Source organism: Limanda limanda, chromosome 1 (genome assembly GCF_963576545.1).
Source record: "Limanda limanda chromosome 1, fLimLim1.1, whole genome shotgun sequence".
In the NCBI taxonomy this organism is placed as follows: domain Eukaryota; kingdom Metazoa; phylum Chordata; class Actinopteri; order Pleuronectiformes; family Pleuronectidae; genus Limanda; species Limanda limanda.
The window spans coordinates 28,786,377-28,807,918 of NC_083636.1; the positions used below are offsets into that span (position 1 = coordinate 28,786,377).

A 21,542-nucleotide genomic window follows, 5' to 3' on the forward strand; every position below is an offset into this window, starting at 1 on the left:
ATCTCCGTAATCCACTTCAATCCTCATCTCCATCAGCCCCCTTTGGTGTCTCTAAGCGTATGCCCATGATATAAGTACACCAAGACACCAATGAGCCCCCCCCCCCCCTCCCGCCCCCTGCGACTGTCTTCTTTTTCCAAAATGGATAAACAAGCCTTTCACTCTTGAGATGTATAAAAGAGGAAACCATATTTACTGCTGAGGCATCGCTGTACATATTCCCCCTCCTCCCCCCCCATGAGCTGTCTGAGCATGAAACATGAAATTGCTCTGAATCGTAATTGAACGGCAACGGAGAGATAAATTGTTTTGAGTTTTAAAAAACGTCGAGATCTCAGAGTGACTCAAATAAGCAACATCAAAAATCCATTATCGAATGCATTAGGTACAAATTAGCACTTCAATATGGTAATGATTCTGTTTAGAAAACAGCAGGATTCTTTTTGAAGAGACGCCACGTTTTGAACAGGGATGCTCGTGAATCAAGGGCACGGTTTGAAAAATGCAGAGAGCTGAGTTGAGTTTTGATGAAGCACACTGTGACACAAAAGGTGATTCGCCTGTTTTATAACTCGAGTAATATGAGCAGGCTCAACACGCAAAATGGGAACTTTACAATGAATAAAATACCGTGCTGCAGGTGGGACTGAGCAATATAACCCAGGATTCAAATATATAAATGGATCTTAATGGCAAAACACATAAACCCTGTTTAGACCTGGGTTAAACAACCATCCTGAGAAACACAATCACAGTCCGACAGCATTAAATATGTGTTTTCAGACCTGTCATTAACATCTGTCCAGCCTGGATCCCACAGGGTTGAGGTTAAAACCAGGTCTGAACAAAGTCATAATCAATCTACCTCTGGTTTATAAAATCTTTTCCTTTCTTCTCTGTTCATAAAGACTTTAAGGATCGCTGTGAGCTAAGTACTGTCTTGCTGAACTTGTGTTTCTTTTCTTTTCTTTTCTTTTTTTTTTTTTCTTTTTTTTAGTATTGATCATATGTATCTATTTATTTATTCATTCATTTATTTTTAGTATTACTATTATATTGTTATTGTTATTATTATTATGTTGTATGTCATCTGTTCTTTTCAATTCTTTATTTTTCAACTATATTTGCTCATCTGTTGGGGCTAGGTGCCGGAGGGAGGGGGGTGGGGGGTTGGTATCTGTTCTGTGGTATGTTTAAATTACATCTGTAATTGTTATTGATGGAACAGTATTGTTTGTTTGTCAATTATGTAAAAAATTCAATAAACAGATTGTTAAAAAAAAAAAAAAAAAAAAAAAAAGAAGACTTTAAAACCAGAACCTTCATTTGAAGAAATAATAATGTGGCATAAATCGTGATAATTGTCAATATCAACATTTTCATCTCTATATCATCTTTGGCCATATCGCCAAGCCCCACTTTACTATACCTTGGACATGTTATTGTACTGATAATGTCTGATGGGAGACTGAGGCACCACCATCTCTGTGACCTCTGACCTATCCTGCTATAGGCTGACAGCAGCAGTCATGCCCTGAACACTGGAGAACCACAGCACACTGCAAACCTACCACAGTCTCCTCAAGTAAAAAAATGACATCAACATCCTGTTCTCCGCACGGCTGCCCTGATGACAGACACGTGCCTTGACCCCCGGGGTGAATGCTGGCCTATGACACCCCCCCCCCCTCGCCCCTCCCCCTTACCTCTCACCCCTGACCTGTCATCCTCCTCTCCTCGGGGCCACTCCCCTTGACCACGGCGCCCCGCGGTGCTAAAGGGTTTCTCTCTTCATCTTCAACACATTTGCAATAAATCAATGGGAGCTGAGGGGCTGTAGAAATAGTGTGAGTCTGATTGATTTCTTATGTTCAGCACATTATAGGAGCCTGTGAGGAGCCGGCCGGATTCCATTCCCCAAAGTGAGCGAGGCTGAGAGAGCGAGCGCCGGGATTTAACGTGCGGCGTGGATTATCGAGAGACGCCGTATGAACCAAAAAACAAGCTAAAGAACGATTTGTAAGTGGCTATGTGACAGGTATCGTTCCCATCGAGTCACATATTCAATCTTGTTAAAAAAAAATAAAAAAAAAAATTATAAAAAAGTCAGCCTGAGTTTTTTCTTTTTTCTCTCTGTCTCTCTCTGTAGTCCATCCCCGTCTCTTACTACCTTCATCTATTAGTCATTGCATCTGTAAGGAAGATTTGACTAAAGGTGACAGACAAATGGCTGAGATACTGTACGGTGCTGACAGGCTCTGTAATGGCTTTTTATAATAGCAGGCTTTCTCAGACTGGAACTACACGTACCCAGTTATCTGACAATTTAAACAGAAAGTGTCCACTTAAGAGTTACAATTTAAAGTTAAAGAAGAAAAGTAGTCTATCCTATAATAACCAAAAAAAAGCTTAAGGAGGCAGAAATGTTCAGATGAGAAGTCTGGATACAACAGCATGACTTAATATTAGCAGTGACTGGGAAGTCCCACTGACAGTGTTCTGTGGTTTAACACCACGTTCACTTCCTAGGGTTTTTTAAATGGTTTGTCTGTTTGTGTGTAAGCAAGATTACACAAAATCCACTGATCAGATGTCTACAACACTAACCCAACACATTCAATTTTGGAGCAGATCCAGATCAGGGGGGCTGATCCAGGATTTGTTTGGGAAAATAAATAGATCTTGATGAATTTCGGGGGGTCAATTGGGCCTTGGTGGAGGGGTGCGCTCAACTGTTTGTCGGAAGGACTAAGCGAAAAACACTGAGCGGATTTGATGAAAACTGGATGGAGATACGGGCCAAGAAAGAACCCTTGAAATATTGACACAGAGGGAGAGATACAGGACATTTTTTATAACTTTCTCTAAAGTCCACTTCTGGTGAAAATCAAGTTTTGAAACCCGTTGACATCTCACCCTTGGGTCTGCTGATGAAAGACATATTTTGAGCAAAATGAACAGTCTTTGCACCAGACTGAAAAAAAGCTGCCTTTTATGAATTTAAGTTTAAGGCCGTGAATCTTTTCACGAACAGCCTCTTGAATTTAAAATTTTGAGGAACAAGGATTTTAAGAGGTGTAATAGGCAACTTGTAACAATGCAACAAGATTTCCCAGGGAATAAAGATATGGACGGATATTAATGTAAAAAAATAAGAATAATTGCTCCACAATGAAGATTATGATTTCATCGTCTGCATTGTCTTGTTTTTAGGCTTAGCTATATATAGGCCTGATTGAACTGAAAGGGACTGTAGGAGGTAGTTAGCCTGGGTGCCAGACGAACTTAGCGCCGCCCACAACATTTTCGGTCGGGAAGTTCGGTCTGGAGGAGCTCCGTTGGGTTGACTATCGGTCAATCTTTCTAAAGGTCATGACGATTTGAGCTTGTGTTTTTGACCGTTTGTCTTTTACTGTATCATCAGGATCCAATTATCGCACGAGTAAACACCGCGACTGTGCCGGCCCTGACATTGGGTCATCGTAAGCTCTTCTTTGTGGGAAAATCTGCGGTAGATGAGATTGCCCTCCGTTGGCCTCTTGTCCACCCTGAAGCTAGAGAACTGCTCTTCGTTAATAATAAGCACTGACTTTCGTAAATAATTTGGTTGTGGCTACTCGGGGGGGGAGATATGGGAGCTTGTGTCGTGTTTGGGCAATAACAAGATTAATGTCAGTTGGAATGTTGGCTTAATTAGCGACTCTGAATTGTCGGAGGTGTGAATGTGAGTGGGAATGAGTTGTTTGTCTGTGCGCCTGGGGAAACGCTAGAGACTTGTCCAGTGTCCCCCCCCCCGCCCCCACCCCCCCTTTCGCCTAATGCCCCTGTGAGATAATGGATGGAGGGATTTAAACTGTAACCTGTATATTCCCTCCGTTTATATCCCCCTGCAATACCTTTTGCACAATAGACATTTTCAAGTAATCTTTCCCCACACTTTAAATTTGTAGGTTTACAGCTGCTCATTGTGAGTGTGGCTGTTTTTTTTCCCCCCCTGTAGGATTGTGTGTGTGTGCATGTGTCTGGTTTTATGTGTCTGCGCACGCTGAGGTGTCAGTACGGGCGACTGTTTGTTTCTCGGAGGAATGTGTCCCGTTCTCCGCGCTGCCAAGTTCCACAACATCAGCAGAAACTACTGGTCCGCAGTACTCCACATTTCCATATCCAATCTCATTCAGACGTAGGTATTGCAGAGAGGTGCAAAAAAACCTCACCAGAGGAAACAAGACAAACCAAATACAGTAAACAGCTTGTATCTGCTGCAGCCGTGGCGTGGCTCAGCGCCCTGGAATCAGACGCTAGTTAGAAACGTGCAGGAAACTTAACATCTTCTTTTTATGCTGATGACAAAACCACAAGGCAGATGGTGTTTGACGAAGCCACTTCCAACAGTTCTGATGAGCTGGAGTTTCTCTCTTAATGGGTCATGAACAATAAAAATGTTTCTTTCCTAAGATATAATGATTCCAGCTATGTGAGCAAGGGGTGGGATTTTCTTTTCTCATCAATCCACCTCCTAAATTATTTTTTTTGATTGATTCAATGTTTGAATCATTTAAAGGGTTTTTTCGGGAATAAAAACAAACCACCAGGGTGAGGCCTCCAATTCTCACTTATTCAAATGTGCCACTTTCCACCAGCCCATCTGAATAATGGCACACAGTCTGCCAGATTGAATTTTTGATGATGAATAAATAATGGATGTGAGTGGATAAGTCTGTTAATATATTAGCCATGAGTTTGTCATAAAAGTTTAATAGGGTAGCTGCAATAAATACGTCTCTGCATCTTTTCGTGCCTCCCTCCAGTGTTGGATATTTTTCATGCATCATCTCTTTTTTTTGTCTTACTGCTAAAAGCTGTAATCACTCATAATGTTTTTTTCTCCTCCTCCTGTCAATCACATAATCTCCATCGTGTAGTTTTCTTCTCATTCCACTGCTCACAAAATATGAATCTCAGTTTCGGCGGAATAAACTAACTGTGTTTTCTTTTACCTTGAGGGCTTTTTGCATGAATTATACTGAAGATATGCTTCATAGCTTTATTGGCCTTAGTTTTGGATGCATTTAGAAAAGAGAGGATTTGACATTTTGGTGTAAGGCATCACTTCATCTTTCATGTTCGACTCCTGTTGAAAATGAACTGGTCGTTTTCTCCAACACATGGCATCACGTAACTAGGCAATGATTAATTCTTTCCTTTTTGCATCCAATTCACAAATCGAGAATGCATCTTAACACGGACAACAGTTTCGCTCTGCCTTCATCCTTCAATTAATGCTGCTATTAACCTTGAGACACCTGATGTTGCCCGGCCCATAATGATGCTATTATGTTTCCTCTGTTAGCTTAAGCAAGTCGTTAGGGGGTGAATATACGAGGCCGGAATTCAGCTGAAACGACTCTACTTGGCTCAGAGGAGATTCCCAATAATGGGATTTCGGAGACACTAGCGAGCACGAGAGAACAACGCAGCTCAATCACCGCTCAATCACCGGCACTTGAATACCTGGATGAAAAGGCCCTCTCTGCGCTAAACAGATGCAAAACACTAGTCTCGCTTTTTTTTATCAGCCGCAGGGCATTATCTGTATAACAGCCGTTTTCAGTGTGATTGTGCGTTAAACTGCTTTGTGTTGAGTAACGACTGCGTTCCCTTCCCCTTCCCCTGTCCTGTAACATTCTTCTGCTCCAGATGCTGTTGCCTGGGTAGATTGATTGCTTGATTAAATTTCCCCATTCATCATAAATTATTCACTGCATTATCATAGTCTAATTAATTCCCTTATTATTTACAGTCTTTGGCCCGTTTGCGTTCGCAGTCGGACACGTAACCCATCAGGAACTGCGCTCGTGCGTGGCCATTTGTTGTGCTTGCATGTATGAGTATTTGTGAGCATTGATTAATGATGAGTGGGGAACACAAACAAAAAAAAAAGTATTATCCTCTGGCAAGGATTGGCCCCAATCTCAAATCTCTATTTGGTGAAGACTCTAGTGTCCGATGAATGCAGCTCTTTGGCTCCCAGATTGAAATCAGAGCGAGAAAATTGGACATCTCTCGCCGGAGATATGGAGATAGTGTCCAATCAGTCAGTGGAACGGGTCCAGCTCAGTGTCCATCAAGGTGACAGAAGTCTTTAACACGTCTCTCTCGTCTCGCACTCCACCTGTCTCTCTCATCCCTCACTCAACTCATCTCCTCCTGGTTTCCTCCCTTCTCTTTTCCTCTTGCTCTGCACACCTCTCCTCTGTCTCTCACGGGTAATTTCCAATGCATTTTTAATGATGATTTGGCAGGAAAGTGAAAGGAATATACACATTAATCTTTCCTTTGCCAGTCTTTTTTGCCACTTTCATGACTCTTCCCTCCTGAGCAGGTACACTATATATGTGCACACACACACAAAGTCTTCAGTGGACATTGCATTGACTTAGGTTACATCCATGCTACAATGCATTAACTATCCTACAGATAGGCCTGGCGTACACACTACTCCAGTTTTAGAGCAGCTAAAAGGGGGGAGTTTGATGTGATATGTGTTTTCAGGCATGTTAATGTGCACATGGTTTGAAAGTGATACAGATCGTTTTAGTTTGAAATGTCAGTTTTACAATGACAAATTGTGGTATGGATGTAGCCTCATGTTCATTTCCTTTCGACTTACTCTAACTACTTGCCTAAGCGAAACCTTGACCTCCATCTTAAGCTTAACCATATAATATATTTTTTTCTCAATTAAGTTTTTAGATTTATATTATATCCCTGTTATGTGCCTGTGCAAACAGATTTAGGTCCCCACAACATCAGTAAACCCTGGTCTTAACACACAAACAAGCTTGAGGGGCTGAATCCTGCAGATGGAAATATAATGCCTTAGCTGTCCCAGTCTCCATCTCTCCCTCCATCCCTCCCTCGCTCTCTAACACTTTTAGCTCCTCTACTGTGAAACCCTGCCCATCAGGTCAGCTTGCTGACACATCTGTCAATACATGCTCTGGGAGCTAGAGTATAACCTTGCCCTGCAGTGCCTCCCTAATGTTCCCTACTCAGCTTTACCGTCTTCAGATTCCTTTAAAGACACACAAACACAGGGAAGCAGCTATGGGGAGCATCTACATTATGCTTAACCACGTTTACTCTAAATGCAGATGTGTAAGTACATCTACATGTTCTCATGGGTAAAGGTGCACGGAAGGTAAAGCATGCATAGTGCACAAAATCAACACAATTACCAAGAATCATGAATCAATTAGATACAATCACTTGCTATTGCAGCTGTTGTTTTGGATCCGATTGAGCCCCTGGTGATGCTTTGGGACTTCCGTGATGAGGCTTGTAACTGATCCAAGAGTCGACCGGGAAAAAAGGGCTGCCTTCCCTCCAACGGCAGTGTGTGGTATATCTGATAACAAGCCTTTGTTGGACGCTTGTGGGATTTTGAGCAGCTGGAATATATCTGCGTCATCCTGCAAAAGGTACATGTGCCCCCAGCTAGCCTGCTGTCTGCTCCACACTGATGTGGGACCGACTGTGATTCATACCTCCCAACACTCCCGTGCCCTTTCTACTCTGGGTCACTCTTTTATTTCGCTGGTCTGGCTCTTATTTTCTTTCTTTTTCTCTTTTACTTCTGCTTTTCATTCTTCTTGTTCTTGTCCTTCCTCGCCTCTCGAGGTCTTCTGGCCACATTGCACCACCAGAAATCTGATATTGAAATATCCAGTCTCTTCATGTCAGCAAGAGATATGGGAATCGGAGAAAATGAGAAGACATAAAAAAGGACACAGAAGATAGCGAGGGTCAGATAACAAAGGCAGATAGAGGATGACCAAGGCCAAAAGCACACAGGACAGCTGCTGCCGTTTATAACCTTCCCACTAGTAAAGCCGCAGCTTCGCCGGGCTACTGAGTATGCACGCTCCACAAAATGGCTCCATCTGTATGAAGCAGAAAAACAAAATAACACGCAGCTCCATTAAGGCACAAAAGCACCTTCTATGTAAAAGCACTCTACACTTACGTAACGACTTGACAGTAAATTGCTCGTTACCACTTTGATCCACCGACACACACACTCCTCTCACACATTCATGCCTTCATTCTAACAATAGGCCCACACTCCTGTCAAGCCACTTAAGTTTAGATCCCACAATTCAACTACACCAGGGCGATGTGTTTCAATACAAAGCATATATAGTCCCGTATATGTTCAAAAGCTACAAAGATGATATGATGAGAAGGATCAAAAAGAAGGGAGGCGATTAGAAGAGCAGCTGTGTGTGAGATGAACATGTCCAGAGAAGATGAAAAACACAGTGAAGCCTTAAGGCTTTTAAATTCATTACGTTGCATGCCAATATAAAGGCGGTGTTGTTATGAAGAGCAGAAGCAAAGTGAAATCAATGACACTGAGGTTGTTGTTGTTTTTTCCTTTCTTTCTTGATAAACCAAATAACTCCCTCCACTCCCACCCCCGTCCTCTTGTTTAAATGGAAGGCACTGGTGTTGAAGCCCATGATCATAACAAGTCCAGGCATGCACATACCCATACGAGTATATCAAACTCTCTCTTTATATACCTCGCAGCTGTGAAGCACATACTGGGGACGACATCTGTCATCTATGTATAGCCGGACTAGCAAAACAAGACATGACGCACACACACAGAAAAAACCTTGCACTCCCGTCAGACCCTCACATTACAAGTGTTAAACACATCTCACACTAGGAGTCCTCTTGTGAGCTTACATCTGTGCCGGGGAAGACGCCTACGTGCCAAGCTGAGAAAAACTACAGCTCAATGAGAAACAACGTGAATATTGTCCAGTTTTCAGACGCCGACTTTGTGTTTGTATATATATATATCAACAAAACCGCCTGCTGCATTTTCAGATTTGTGATCAGGCAAGTGGATTGAAGCTCTTCTCGGGCTGGAAAACTTTTTGCCGGTGGGTGTTCTCCTGATGACGCCCCGGCGCGGGTCGGGAGAGACAGAATCCGAAGTTGTTAAGAGTTGCTCCGCCGCCACAGCAGGACCCCCCACACGGGAAATTACAGGCCCAGTGAACCAGGGAACTCACTCTGCTCTGCTCCGCTCTGCTCCAGTCCACACTGCCTCCTATACCTCCAGCCAGCTCAGCAGGTTCATTAGTTTGACAAGGGTATCCACCAAACCAGACAGCCCACATCTCACAGGCTCCACTTCTAGACCCGCTATTGTGCTGTGATTGAAAAGCTATTGCATACGTTAGCGGCACATACCAGTAACCAAAATGTCTTACTTACAAGTCTAAGAAACACAGACCTATCATGTATCATCTTATAATTTAGAAAGATACTGCACTGGCTTGGACAATTATTCTAAATTGGGATTGGAGAGGTTGCAATTTTCAAATCACAACAAATTATAACTTCCATACGACTTCACAAGCTGCAGCAAAGGATGAAGTTAAAGCTGGCAGCTGTTGAAATTCTGTGCGCTATGATGAAGACTGCAAATTTACTCAGTTTTAGTTAATTAACTTGAATTATTTGCATATAGACAGAACATTGAAAAAGAAACTGTGGCTGTTGTCTAGTCACGACGATCCCTCTCTGCATACTAATGTCTTTGAGATTTGTGTCTATAAAGCTACATGAGTTTTGATGTGGTTTTAAAGTTTGAAAACATAAACAATAGGGATGGGTATCGTTTGGTTTTTATCCGATACCGGTTCCTAACCGATACTTTTAAAACGATACCGGTGCCTAAACGGTGCCTGAACCGATACTTTTTTCAAAAAAGTGCAGAAAACGATGCTTGACTAAGAAAGGCTTTTTTATTGCCAAATATATTAACTGTTTAAAGTAGATTATAAATATAAATAAATACAAAACCCTTTTTAACTTAAAACTATGAATAACATACGAACTGTTAACAAAAGTTTACACTATACTTAAATAAATAAAAATAAATACAAAACACACACACTCTGACTCGTGACTCTGACTTCGGTGCCTGAGCCAAATGAAGACTGAGGGTCGCTTTCCCGTCACGCGGAGACCCCCGTGTCTCCGCGGCGGGGGCTGTCGCAGGGGGGCTTCGGCCCCCGCCTTCGCCCCCCCAAATGCAGACGCTTTTATGAAACATTTCTCGGCGTGGTCTTCGCTCCTCCCGCCCCGAGCCTTTCCAAGCCGACCCGGAGCCGGTCGTGGCGCACCGCCACGGAGGAAATGCGCACGGCGGGGGGGGGGGCAGCCAGTGCCGGGGAGAGGTCTCACAAGGAGATCCTCCCCCCCCCCACCACCTGCACGGGAGCCCTGACGCACACGGGGCGCGGGCAGCGCGGGGACGAGATTTTGTCCACCGGCAGCCGCGCCTGCGGGGATCCAGCGGCCGGCGGGAGCCGCCGCTTCCCGTGAAGGAAGGAGCGGAAGTGTGAGGAGGCGGGAGGAGCGGAGACCTCAGTCTTCCATTGGCTCAGGCACCGAAATGAAGCACCGAAATCTCCGTTGCATTTCGGTCCGGGTAGGTACCGGTTGTATTGGAACCGGTTCCATATTGGAACCGGTTCTCGGTACCCAACCCTAATAAACAATGACCTATGTGTTTTGTTGTTCATACTAAAACTTAGAAATATGGACTTCCAGGATTGTGTCCAACTTTACAGTTGATGCCATTATAGATGAAGCCATTTTAAAGGTAATAATTACATTAGAATACTATTGGGCGAAGTCAAGTTTGTCTTTGTCAATAAGGAGTATAATTGGCTAGATTGAGAGAAGCAGAGTTACCACATCCCAGTTGTATGTCTCCTCTAACTAGCTAAGTGGCATTCAGTGTTTTCCCACAGAATTAATTCAATCTGTGGCAGTGCAGTCGGGATGCACATCCATGAACGCTGCTCTCATGTGCAACAGATTCCAAGTGACGGGTGCACAGACTTAAAAGTGAGAGACAAGTTCTTGTGTGGGAAATATACATTTTAGCTGAACCTATAGAGTCACTCTCTGCATGGACAGTAAAAACTTTATGGACGATAGCACCATGCTAATGTAGCATAAAAAAATTGTTTGTTTCATTGTGAAACTGGCGAATTATGGCAACGCTTGTAATGTTAAATTCATGTCCGTAAAGACTCAAAGAGTATATGTGGTAAATAATTATTATGGCCATAGACAGATACATTTACTTTTCGGACTATTTTAAAGAAAAGTAAAAACTTTAGAGGTCCACACCAACAAACAGATGCTTTATACAATTTGTTCATAATTATGCTCGCCACACTCCTGTACATTTGCATAGAGAAACTGCAATTAGATGTTTTTCACAAGTTGTTTTGGCTATAATTATAATATATCTGTAGGAAGATGTGTGGATGATGGAGCCCTGTAGGTTGAGGCTGCACCACCGTTGCCACATGTGGGGGTGAGGTGTGTAGCCATAGTTAGGTGATTTGCTAACTTATTGATTTCATTGTGAGACTTTGATGTATTTGTGTTGGTCCACGGTTCTAAACTGAAGCTTGTTGCAATCCAGTGTGGGAGCTGGCGGCTGTATTTTGTGGTTTTCTACCAATACACAAACAGTCCTCTCGGTTCTTTGGAAAGTTTTGAGTTCTCAGTGTGTTATCGATTACCTCCAACCCCACTGGGCCTCGCTGGATTCCCTGCTAAACTGTATGTGTCCATGAATGTGTCTAAGAGGAGGGCGACACAGACACATAATGTCCTGTATAGATGTGATGGGTGTGTGTGTGTGTGAGGGGAAATCATTACATTGAGACAAACAAACAAATGGCTACAACTCAGTTCATGGCGGATTTAAGAATGATACCATGGAAACACACATAACAAACAGCCCTATAAGAAATCTAGCTGGCATCCCCCGAATAAAAGAAATCAATATCGTTGTTTTTACAGCACAAAAGTAGATCCCCTGTCCTCTGTGTTTCTTATGTGAGATCTATTAGTTTCTTCTGAGACGATTTCTAAACCCAGTTTTCAGTTTTATATTCCTCACATTGCCGAGGCAGTAACGGTGAACAGCCACCTTGACTAATCTCAGTATCCCATCTTTAATACTATAATTCTGTAACTCACGGTGGCCATTTTGTTCCTGCTGAATGTCCCATTTCTGTACACATGAATTAAACACATATCTTAGCATGCATAGTCCCACTCTGGGTTTTCTATAATCCTGTGAATTACATTTCATGGCAGATTTTTCAAAGTTGCAGGCGAATCTCCATTCCACTCTAACTGGCCTCCGCCTGTTCTGAAACAACACGGGTGATGGCGCACCTACGGCCACAAATCAAACACCGTAGAGTTACCAGACAAATGGTCTGGCCTGTTTTGTAATATCAAAACAAACAGAGACCACAAGAGATCTCTATTACCCGATCCCTCCCCTCTGAGTCTGAAATGACTGTGTCAATACAGCAAGGCTGGAGATAAACGCTCAGTGTTACTGCTCTCAAGATTACGGAGAGACGGAGACAGACACACACACACAAGCAGAGAAAAAGGAAATTTATGTGTGACAGCAAAATAACAATTGCAGAAGAAGGAGACAGGTAGATGTGGGGAGCGGAGGGGAGAGATAGCAGCATTAGTCATTTCCCAACGACCTCTCGTCTCATCCTACGTCTCCTGATTCTGTCATCCAGAGGGTTATGGGACATATTTTGGAGTTTCCAGTCTAGGGCCCTTGTACTCAGATACCTTTTTCATTTCAGTGTGTTTGAGGAAAACTTAATAATCAAGCTTTAATATCCTAAATGCATGTCATCAGATAAGGATTTATTTGCATTGATTCGTTTATTTTTAGATGTACAAGGCACACACATTAAAACGCATCACATTAAAGCCCAAGGAAGCTGCATTTGCTATTCAAGTGACCTTTAAGTAGTTCTTGTAGATATGTAGGCAAACTGGACTCCATCTCAAACCAATGACAATCAGCAAACTGTAATATATGAAAGATTCATTGCAGCCTCGTCTTCATCGATACTAACGACTAATGTGATTACACCTCATACAGAGCACTGAAACACAGCCCGGTTCAAAGTGCCACCGTAGAAATGACTCAGACCGAGCCATGGACATCAACAAAAGCACAGGGCAGGGGAGACAGGAAGCCACGTATCATGTGACACCTGCAGAGCTTTGGAAATTCCAAGAAAAATATTTTTACTTGTGCTCAATGCCACAATCCAATGAGTTGATGAGCAGCCCAGAGCAAATGCATTTATAATGCAGTAGTTTGGAGTGAGCTAGGTTGTTGTAAAGCAATAGGGGGGGGGGCGGGGGGGATGGAGATGGATATCTGTGAAGCAAAACTCATTACCCTCCAAATTATATTCCCTGCTGTTACCTCTCCTCATATCTGCTCACTTATTTGGACCATAAAGCAGAGACCGCTGCTCCAAAGCACCAACACATGTACGGATGTATCATTGCTGATTTCATCTACTTGCAATGGCTGTGGAAGTTCACGCCAACCCCCCTTTAGCCAACATTATTGCCCAGTGATGACGTATAAATGACTAAAACCCGTCCTCAGGTCTCATTAGGAGGAGGTAAACCAGGCTGGGTGAGTTTCCCTAAAGGTGCCAAGCTTTATTGGCCCCAGAAATCCGATTCCAGCGCTGCGCCTTTCCCCCTATGGACTGCCAATAACCCTCTACTGACCTTGTGAAAACAAATCGACTATTCCCCAAAGTGAGCCTGACTGCCTGCCTGCCCTGACTACAACACCACGCACGTCCGCTCCCTGTCTCAAGCCATCCGTGCGGAAGACATGCCTAAAGAGCTCTGGAGTGTTAATAGCCACGGATGGAGAAGGTCTGTGCGCGCGTATGTGTGTGTGTGTGTGTGTGTGTGTGTGTGTGTGTGTGTGTGTGTGTGTGTGTGTGTGTGCAATGTTTCGAATCTGAACACCACAAACGCGAGCCCGCCATTAAATCGCGTTCAATTTACGCACAGTCCAAAAGGATTGACATGTGAGATTGTCTTTAAGGGGGGAAGACGGAGCCAAGATGCGCAAACATCCAAACGCATTCTATATACTAATCCCCCTGCCGTGATTTCAGCTGCATCCTGCTCACTTCTCCTATTTGCAACCTAAGTCCTTTCAGTCTAACACATCGGAGCCTGGAAGCAACTAGGGATTTAGTGATGTGCGGGTGGATTCAGACGTTGTGGCAGGAGCAGAAGTGCCAGAGCCCGGGGGGAGTCGAGAGGGGAAAAAAAGGAAAAAGAAGAGAGAAAAGCTCATTTGCAGCTACACTGTGCAGAGATTCACACGAGAGCCACAGCACCAAACTCCGCGTGGAAACACTGCACCAACAGATGCACCACTCCTCCACCAACCCCGTGCGTAAAATTCCACATACCTGGTTTTTATGCCGAGTGCCATCTTCGAGTTCAGAAGAGCTGTTCATGATTCCCCATCAGTCATTTACCATCCTACGGAGAATCGGCGCATCAGATCCGCCTGCTCGTTCCAGGCAAGACAGAATAAACCCCGCGTTTTTTCTCTCTCAAGTGTTTATCACCTACTACCTACTCCATTCGAAAAAAACTGGACATTCAACGCATGAAAAAAAAAGGGAGGCACAAGTACTTCTGCGGCCACACACCGCAAGAATTACGCACCAAAAAATGCAACTCCTGAAAGTGGGATCTCTTATGATCTCTCCGTTATTCCAAGCAATCAAAATTAAAAAAAAAAAACAGCGTTTACATGCTCCAGGGTTTTTGCAACTCGACTCACAAATGCATCACAGTTATAGTGAACTTGAGATAAAAAAGGTAACCCGAGAGGGATCCCGATAGAAAGCAGCAGGCGCAGTTCCTTATATTATTCCAAGAACAAACAAAACAAAAAAGAAGAAATCGACCAAATCTTCTTTTGGCTCAGATTGCAAAGTGCAACCAGACCCTTGTGTCCATCCGGTTTCCAGGAGAGCTCAGCCCGGGACTGATCACTAAAGGAAGGCAGGCAGAGACAGGACGGGACGGGGGTCGCAGAGCTGCAGACTCCGACACCGGTGCCCAGGGGGAATGGCAGAGCCGTCCCTTGGTTTATTCCTCTGGATGATCTGTCCGGTATTGGGCAGAGATGCTCTCGACACAGACGAGTGCAGGATGAGATTAGCGGTGCTCCGTGTCCGTGCAGCGTGGGGCGCCCTGTGCCCGCGGTTGTCAGTCAATGCGTCCTCCTCCGTACGCGCGGCGCGCTCCAAAGCGAGCGAGCTGTTCCTTCCCTGCGCGCCAGCCTGCTTCTGCGTCTTCTTCACCCCCCACTCATCCACCCACCCACCCACAACCACCACCACCGCACCGTGGACCCTCCTATTCCGCTGCAACCCAAACAGCAGCAGATCGTGGAGAAATGTGTAGACTGCGGACTGTGTGATAGGTTAATGGAGAATAAACCCTGGATCGGATGGCTGAAATACAATCCTCCTGCAGAATCAGATCAGGGATGCAGAGCGTCATGGGTTCATAGATAACCACGCCACAACGTGTAGACTGCAGTTTTAGACCTGAGCGGGTTTTTGATAATCAATCACTAATCAATCAATGTGTTAATTACTAGGTGAGACATCACCTATAGCGCCTGTGATGGGAGTGACAGGTTTTTAGAAGTGTACAGCTGTCTGATGGGGAGGTTAAAGCCAGGGGAACCTCACTAGGAGAGAAAAAAAGAAGGAGATGAAAGAGAATATTACACTGAAGCAACTGCCTCACTTATTTAGTAGAAATCAGATTTAAAAACAACCAGAGCTCTTCTCTGGATTCACAGGAGTTTACCTGAGGTGAGCTCTGGGATGACTGCACACTGATGGGGTAGGTGAGCAGACAGTGCAAGATGTCCATTAATGGTACATAGGTATATAGCTACATCTACACACTAATGTAGGAGTCCACTTTACAAAAAGACTGAGAATGTCTCGGGATCATATTTAATAACAATAAGTCTCACCTTAAAAACTTTTTTCCAGAGGCAGATTCCATAATATACTTGGGGTGGCCTGTTATTATTGTTCTTTCATCTCTATTAATATATTGTTATATATTATTGCTGTTGTTTTAGCCTTTTTCTAGGTGCAGGACTTAGTATTTCTCCTCTTTATCTTGCAGTAAATGCTCCCATTAAGTATTAAACCATTGGATATTGGTAAGGGATTATCACAGGAAATTTGATCAACTCAGCTTAATAAATATTAACCACTGTCCCTACAGAAATCAATTCCTACCTCGACAGTTTTCATTGCACTCGCTTCCCAAGTGACAGGCAGCACACAAATCCCCCCCCCCCACCCTCCTCCTCTTGCACAGGGTCATTACTGTCAATAGAGAGGCCCACAAGGGTGGCCACATGTTTTTTCTGCTCAGTTTAGGTAAGTTTGATGGCCGCATCATTAGAGGTGAAATCGTTGGTGCAGGCACCTGAGCACGAGTGTGATTACTCATCCCTGTGATGAATCCCGGCTCACAATGTGGGGGGAGTGAGGGTGGAGTACAGGGGGAGGTGGAGGTGGGGGTGGGGGGGATGATGCAAAATACGGTCACTGCTGCCCAATGTGTGTTGTCAGCAGGTCTGACATGCAGTCTCAGAATTGAGGGCAGAGCACGTTGTTTAGGTGGAATAACAGATAGCCAGGGACGACGGCCTAAAGGGAGGAAAGCAAATTAAATGTTATACAAAGTGTAGTTTTAAACTTGGAAATTGTGTAGTTTATTTTAATGTCTCAAATAATTCATTAAAGAAATGTTCTTATAGAACCAAAAATTAGAAGAATCAGATTCCAATACGGACTTTAAAGCACCTGCTCATACACGCACCAGTGATAATAATTATACTGCAAATTTCCTATCACACTAGTTTCAGAATTACCAATAAATCTTCATGACTTTCTACATGTAACCTAACTATACTACAGATGTAATATATTGCACATTGAATGACCACAGTTGTCGCAGTTAACAGGACCATATATAACGTCACACTGTTACTACAGATTTTCTCCACCTTAAACCTTTCCACGCACATTTTTATGATTATTAATAACTCATCTGATTTGTCTTTTCTGGAATGTATAGGTTGGGTTTAAACGGATTTGATATTGGCCGGTGGAATTAGTCATCCTGATTGGTGCACTGAGATTTGTTTTGTTTTGATGCAAGACTCATAATAATAATATAATTGACCATACAGGATTTCAAGGCAGATTTTAAAGTAGACACTGATCTCGGATGAGTTTCCGATATCTTCACACCTGAAGACATCAGTTGTTGTTTTTCTGTGAAAAATTACAGAAAGATTGTTGGCATCCCGAGTTGATTGAAATTAATCAATCACTTGAACTGTGAGCAACATTTATAAATTGAAGAATAACAACAGGGGTTAGAAAGGAAATCATTTTATTTATCCAGCTTTATAGAGTTTATAGCAGCAACTTAAACATCTGTGGTTCACTTTAACCATTCCAGTGTATTTATACATGCATGTGTGTTTATAGATATATCTGTATTATGTCTGTGTGTGCTCCTGTGCACTAATACAGTGTGTGTGTGTGTGTGTGTGTGTGTGTGTGTGTGTGTGTGTGTGTGTGTGTGTGTGTGTGTGTGTGTGTGTGTGTGTGTGTTCGATAGGTATGTCTATGTGGGTATACTAAACAAATACAGAATTTAGGCATGTTCAATAGTATGTATTAGCATTTACATGACGTACGTGCATGTTGATGCATCTTTTTTTCATTTCCATAGTCACTTTGATGAACACCTCTTTCTTTCCCATTTATTTCTCCCGATCAATATCAGGATCTCGTTCAGGAAATCATTCTCATGACATGTTTGCTAAATAACCGATTTCCGTGATTATTATTGACACGGGAGGGGGGTCATATAATTTCCCTTTGAAGGAATTTATGAGCACTCCTTTATAATGGGGTATATATCATGTGCAAAAAACAGACATATTGACTTGTGCTTACTAAAACAAAAGCAAGTTAACTCAAAATGTCTTTTTACATTTTGCCCCAAGGTAATGGTTCCCATTTGATGAACAAATACTAAATGTGCATATGTTGCACATTTCCTGACAAACTGCAGGGTATTCAATTTGGCCTGGATCCTTCAGGCCTTTTTTGATAAAATATTGTAATATTGCAATGAATGAGCCATCACTTTAATATCAGGGGAGAATGTGTGAGGGAGGACTTGCAGATATAGGGTACAGGTATAGACTTGGTCACACCGGCTGGTGCTCATGTCTATGTCTTATAGTGTGTTTGTGTGTGTGTGTGTGTGTGTGTGTGTGTATGTGTGCTTGCAGGTGTGTGTGTGCTTGCAGGTGTGCGTATATTTGTGTGTTCACGTCTGGCCTTATCTTTGAATGTCACTGAAACCTGATCAGCCAGAGACGTTGGGAGAAAGGATGAGTCTCCCAGGACGATCTTTTTATCTCTACAATTACCTCAAACAATGCAGCCTCTTATTGGCTTTCCATGTTTTATGTACTCCAGATATTAAGTACTTTGTGTTTGGGTCCCGTTCTGGTAAAGCTCAGCGTTGCTGTCTGAGTTTTTTTATTTTGTCCCCTTGGCTGTGTGTATTTTTTATTATTTTTTTAATTTTCACGCATGGAGTGGCAGCAGGACAAATGCACAGAACTGTGAAGAACCATTTGGGGTGAGGTGCCCTTCCCAAAATGCCAAGCCTATAATTTGCAAAAACGAAAGCGTAAAACCAAAAAAGAAAGAAAGGAGAAAAGGAAGAGAAAGGAAAATAATGTGAAAGAGGGATGGAGAAGAATATGGGCTACATTGTGGGGGAATAAAAAGCAGCATAGGGAAATAACAAAAGTATAGGGAAACAACAAAAGAACCAAGAAGGAAGAGTGTGTGCATATTTGCAAGAATGCACAAGTAAGTTCACTCTACCTTGGCACCTGTGCGCTAAAGTGCACACCCACACGCTCACAGAGTAACGGTAAACGTAATCCAAGTGTCAGTCTCTATACTCACATCAAAAAGAAATTCATGGGAAATCGATAGGGGACACAAACAGAAGGAGGCTGTGGGAGAAGTCTCTGGTTTTAATAATGTATAACGATGGTCTTTCTCCAGGTTCTCCGGAGGGGGCAAAGCGCTCACACCTCTGAAGTGCTAAGTCAAAGTCGGTGTTGCATCTCTCCCCGGCCGCTCCGTTAATTCCCCAACTTAGCCCGAGGTTAGCCACGGGTGTGGGACATGATTGAGGTTACCGATACATCAGATTCTTTGCAGGGCTCTTTCCACTGCACCCACAGCCCTTCCCCTCCCGTTTTCAGTTAGAATATCAACCCTGTGGGGCAGAGCTATTTCATCAAACACTCCACTCACACACACAGACATGAACTAGCAAACACACACACACACACACACTGAAGGGTCCAGTGAGTACACCAAGTCTGAGTGCAGATAGGTGACGTTTAATAATGAGGGTAATTCGATATAAACCTTGGAGATGGAATTACATATAAGTGGTGGTGCTGATTATTATTGCGAGATTGATTGTACCGATCATGAGACTGAAAATACGGTGGGTGTTTCAACCCTTGTCACCAGCGTACCCTCTTCTTTCCCGTTTTTTTATCGCTGTCTCCAAGCTGTGAAGTATGATCGTACTCCGTGTGTGATAGTTGACTGTATTTATAGAACGGGGTACTATCACATCCCTCTCAACTTCCCTCCTCTTCAGTGAGTCAGGTGTACCTCATTTTTTTTGGCCCATGCAACTGCGCTGTCCTCTCCAATCCGAGCAGCTGACGGGGTCTGACTCATGTGCTCTTGTTACGTTGGCTCACCGTCGGGGCGTCTCAGCGAGCTGCCGAGCTGTGTTTGTTGAATGGTTTGTAATTATCCACAGGCCTCCCTTGGGCAAGGCTCCCGGGCACCTCTGCGAGCGCAGACTGCTCCACCCATCCATAAACCCTTTCTTTTGTCTGGAGAACACAAGCATCATAAAAGAAAAAGTACAAGTTCAAAAAAATGAGAGGCTTATTACTGCATGGAAGCTCATTCAGCCTCATGGCATCAGACAAGCTTACACACCAATAACACACAAGTATCATGAGATCTCAGAGAACATAAGGTCTTTATTGGGGAATTTCATGTAGGGCTCTACTCCCACAATGGTTTAAATCCAATCTGTACCTCTTTAGAGGATTGGGGATTAAGCAGGAAGCAGGTAATCCAAAAATACTTGTTCTAGTAATGTCTATAATTCCATGAAGACTCTTTACCCCCTACTGGGACATCCCCTTACTTGTGGTGCAGCCCAACCCTCAATGTGACTGACTTGATTTCCATTAAATCTCTTTGAAGCTCCTAAACCACACAGGCTGTGTTTGGCCGATTTCCTCTTTGGATGCTGCTACACAGTAGTAATATCATGGAATTTGCTTGTAGAAGAAAGTCATGTGAGTGCGTCGCAAGACTCCCTTTTTACAAATTTGACTTGTTTTTCATCATACCTCAAACTGTATGTTTCGGAAGCGACACCTTGTACAAACGTAATTACAGCTGTAAGTTAATTCACACCAAAGGTGGGAATACGCCTCAAACTAACACTGGAAATGAGACTTGTGAAAATTCTGAACATGTAGGAAGCTGGAACACATAGCTTTGTTTCATTTGAGTTTTGCAGAGTCTAATCTCAATGACCAAATTTTAAGTGTGTATATGTGAGGTACAAGAGTTTGGGGTCGGAGGCCTTCAGGTTTCTAGTTTGACCAATCACATTTTAGCAAGATCTGGTTACCCACGATTGAAACCTTGACCGATGTGCCTCGGCAAAAGGCTTTTTGCTTTGTCTGTATTCATATGCAGATAGGGACAAGGCAAAATGTTGTCTGAACCCTAAAGCACAAATAAAAAGTGTTGCTGTTTGCATTTGTGCGGAGATAAAAGTTTGACTTGTGTGATAAAATAAACAAGTTGAACTGTGTACAGAGTCTTGGCCCAGATATCCGCTGTCTTCCCCAGAAGCCCCAAAATATTGACCATTGCCCCCAGAGGATAATACATCAACAGCAGCCTATGGGCTCTGAATTTGTTCAGAGTAAAATTGAAAGATACATTACTAGAGGTTTCTTAGAGTTTAAAAAAGCAATGTCGCCCTTTGTTACAGAATTTCTGCATTTTCCATTCAGATATAGTATATGATGTCACTCTAATCATCTAATTTCATTGATATATATTAATTTCTGCCTGCAGTTACAACTATTGTCTTTTCTGGCTTGTGGCACAAATCTTAAATTGTACAATGCAGAAGTTATCACCCCTCCTCCAGTGATGTGTGCAGCTAGCATGCCCCAGCCGCAGCAGCCAGTGACGTTCCTGCCATCTCTTTTTGTCTGTGGATCTCTTTGTGGTAAATCTGCTCATGGTATTCCATGTGTTTCCTTCTACTCATTATCAGTTTCCAAATCATGTGAGAGAAATCCAATGTGCCTATAATTTGCGTCTGGAGCATGTAATCAGCATTTGAAAGTTTGTGCT

At 43.2% G+C, this 21,542-nt stretch overlaps 1 protein-coding gene across 1 annotated transcript in view; it reads right to left on the bottom strand.

Moving 5' to 3' along the window:
- Positions 1 to 14,456, bottom strand: part of fibcd1b (fibrinogen C domain containing 1b) — a 117,492-nt gene extending 103,036 nt beyond the window's left edge. The window contains 1 exon segment of the mRNA XM_061074778.1: positions 14,385 to 14,456. Coding sequence (XP_060930761.1) covers positions 14,385 to 14,456 — 72 coding nt within the window.
- Between the last annotated feature and the right edge of the window lie 7,086 nt (positions 14,457 to 21,542).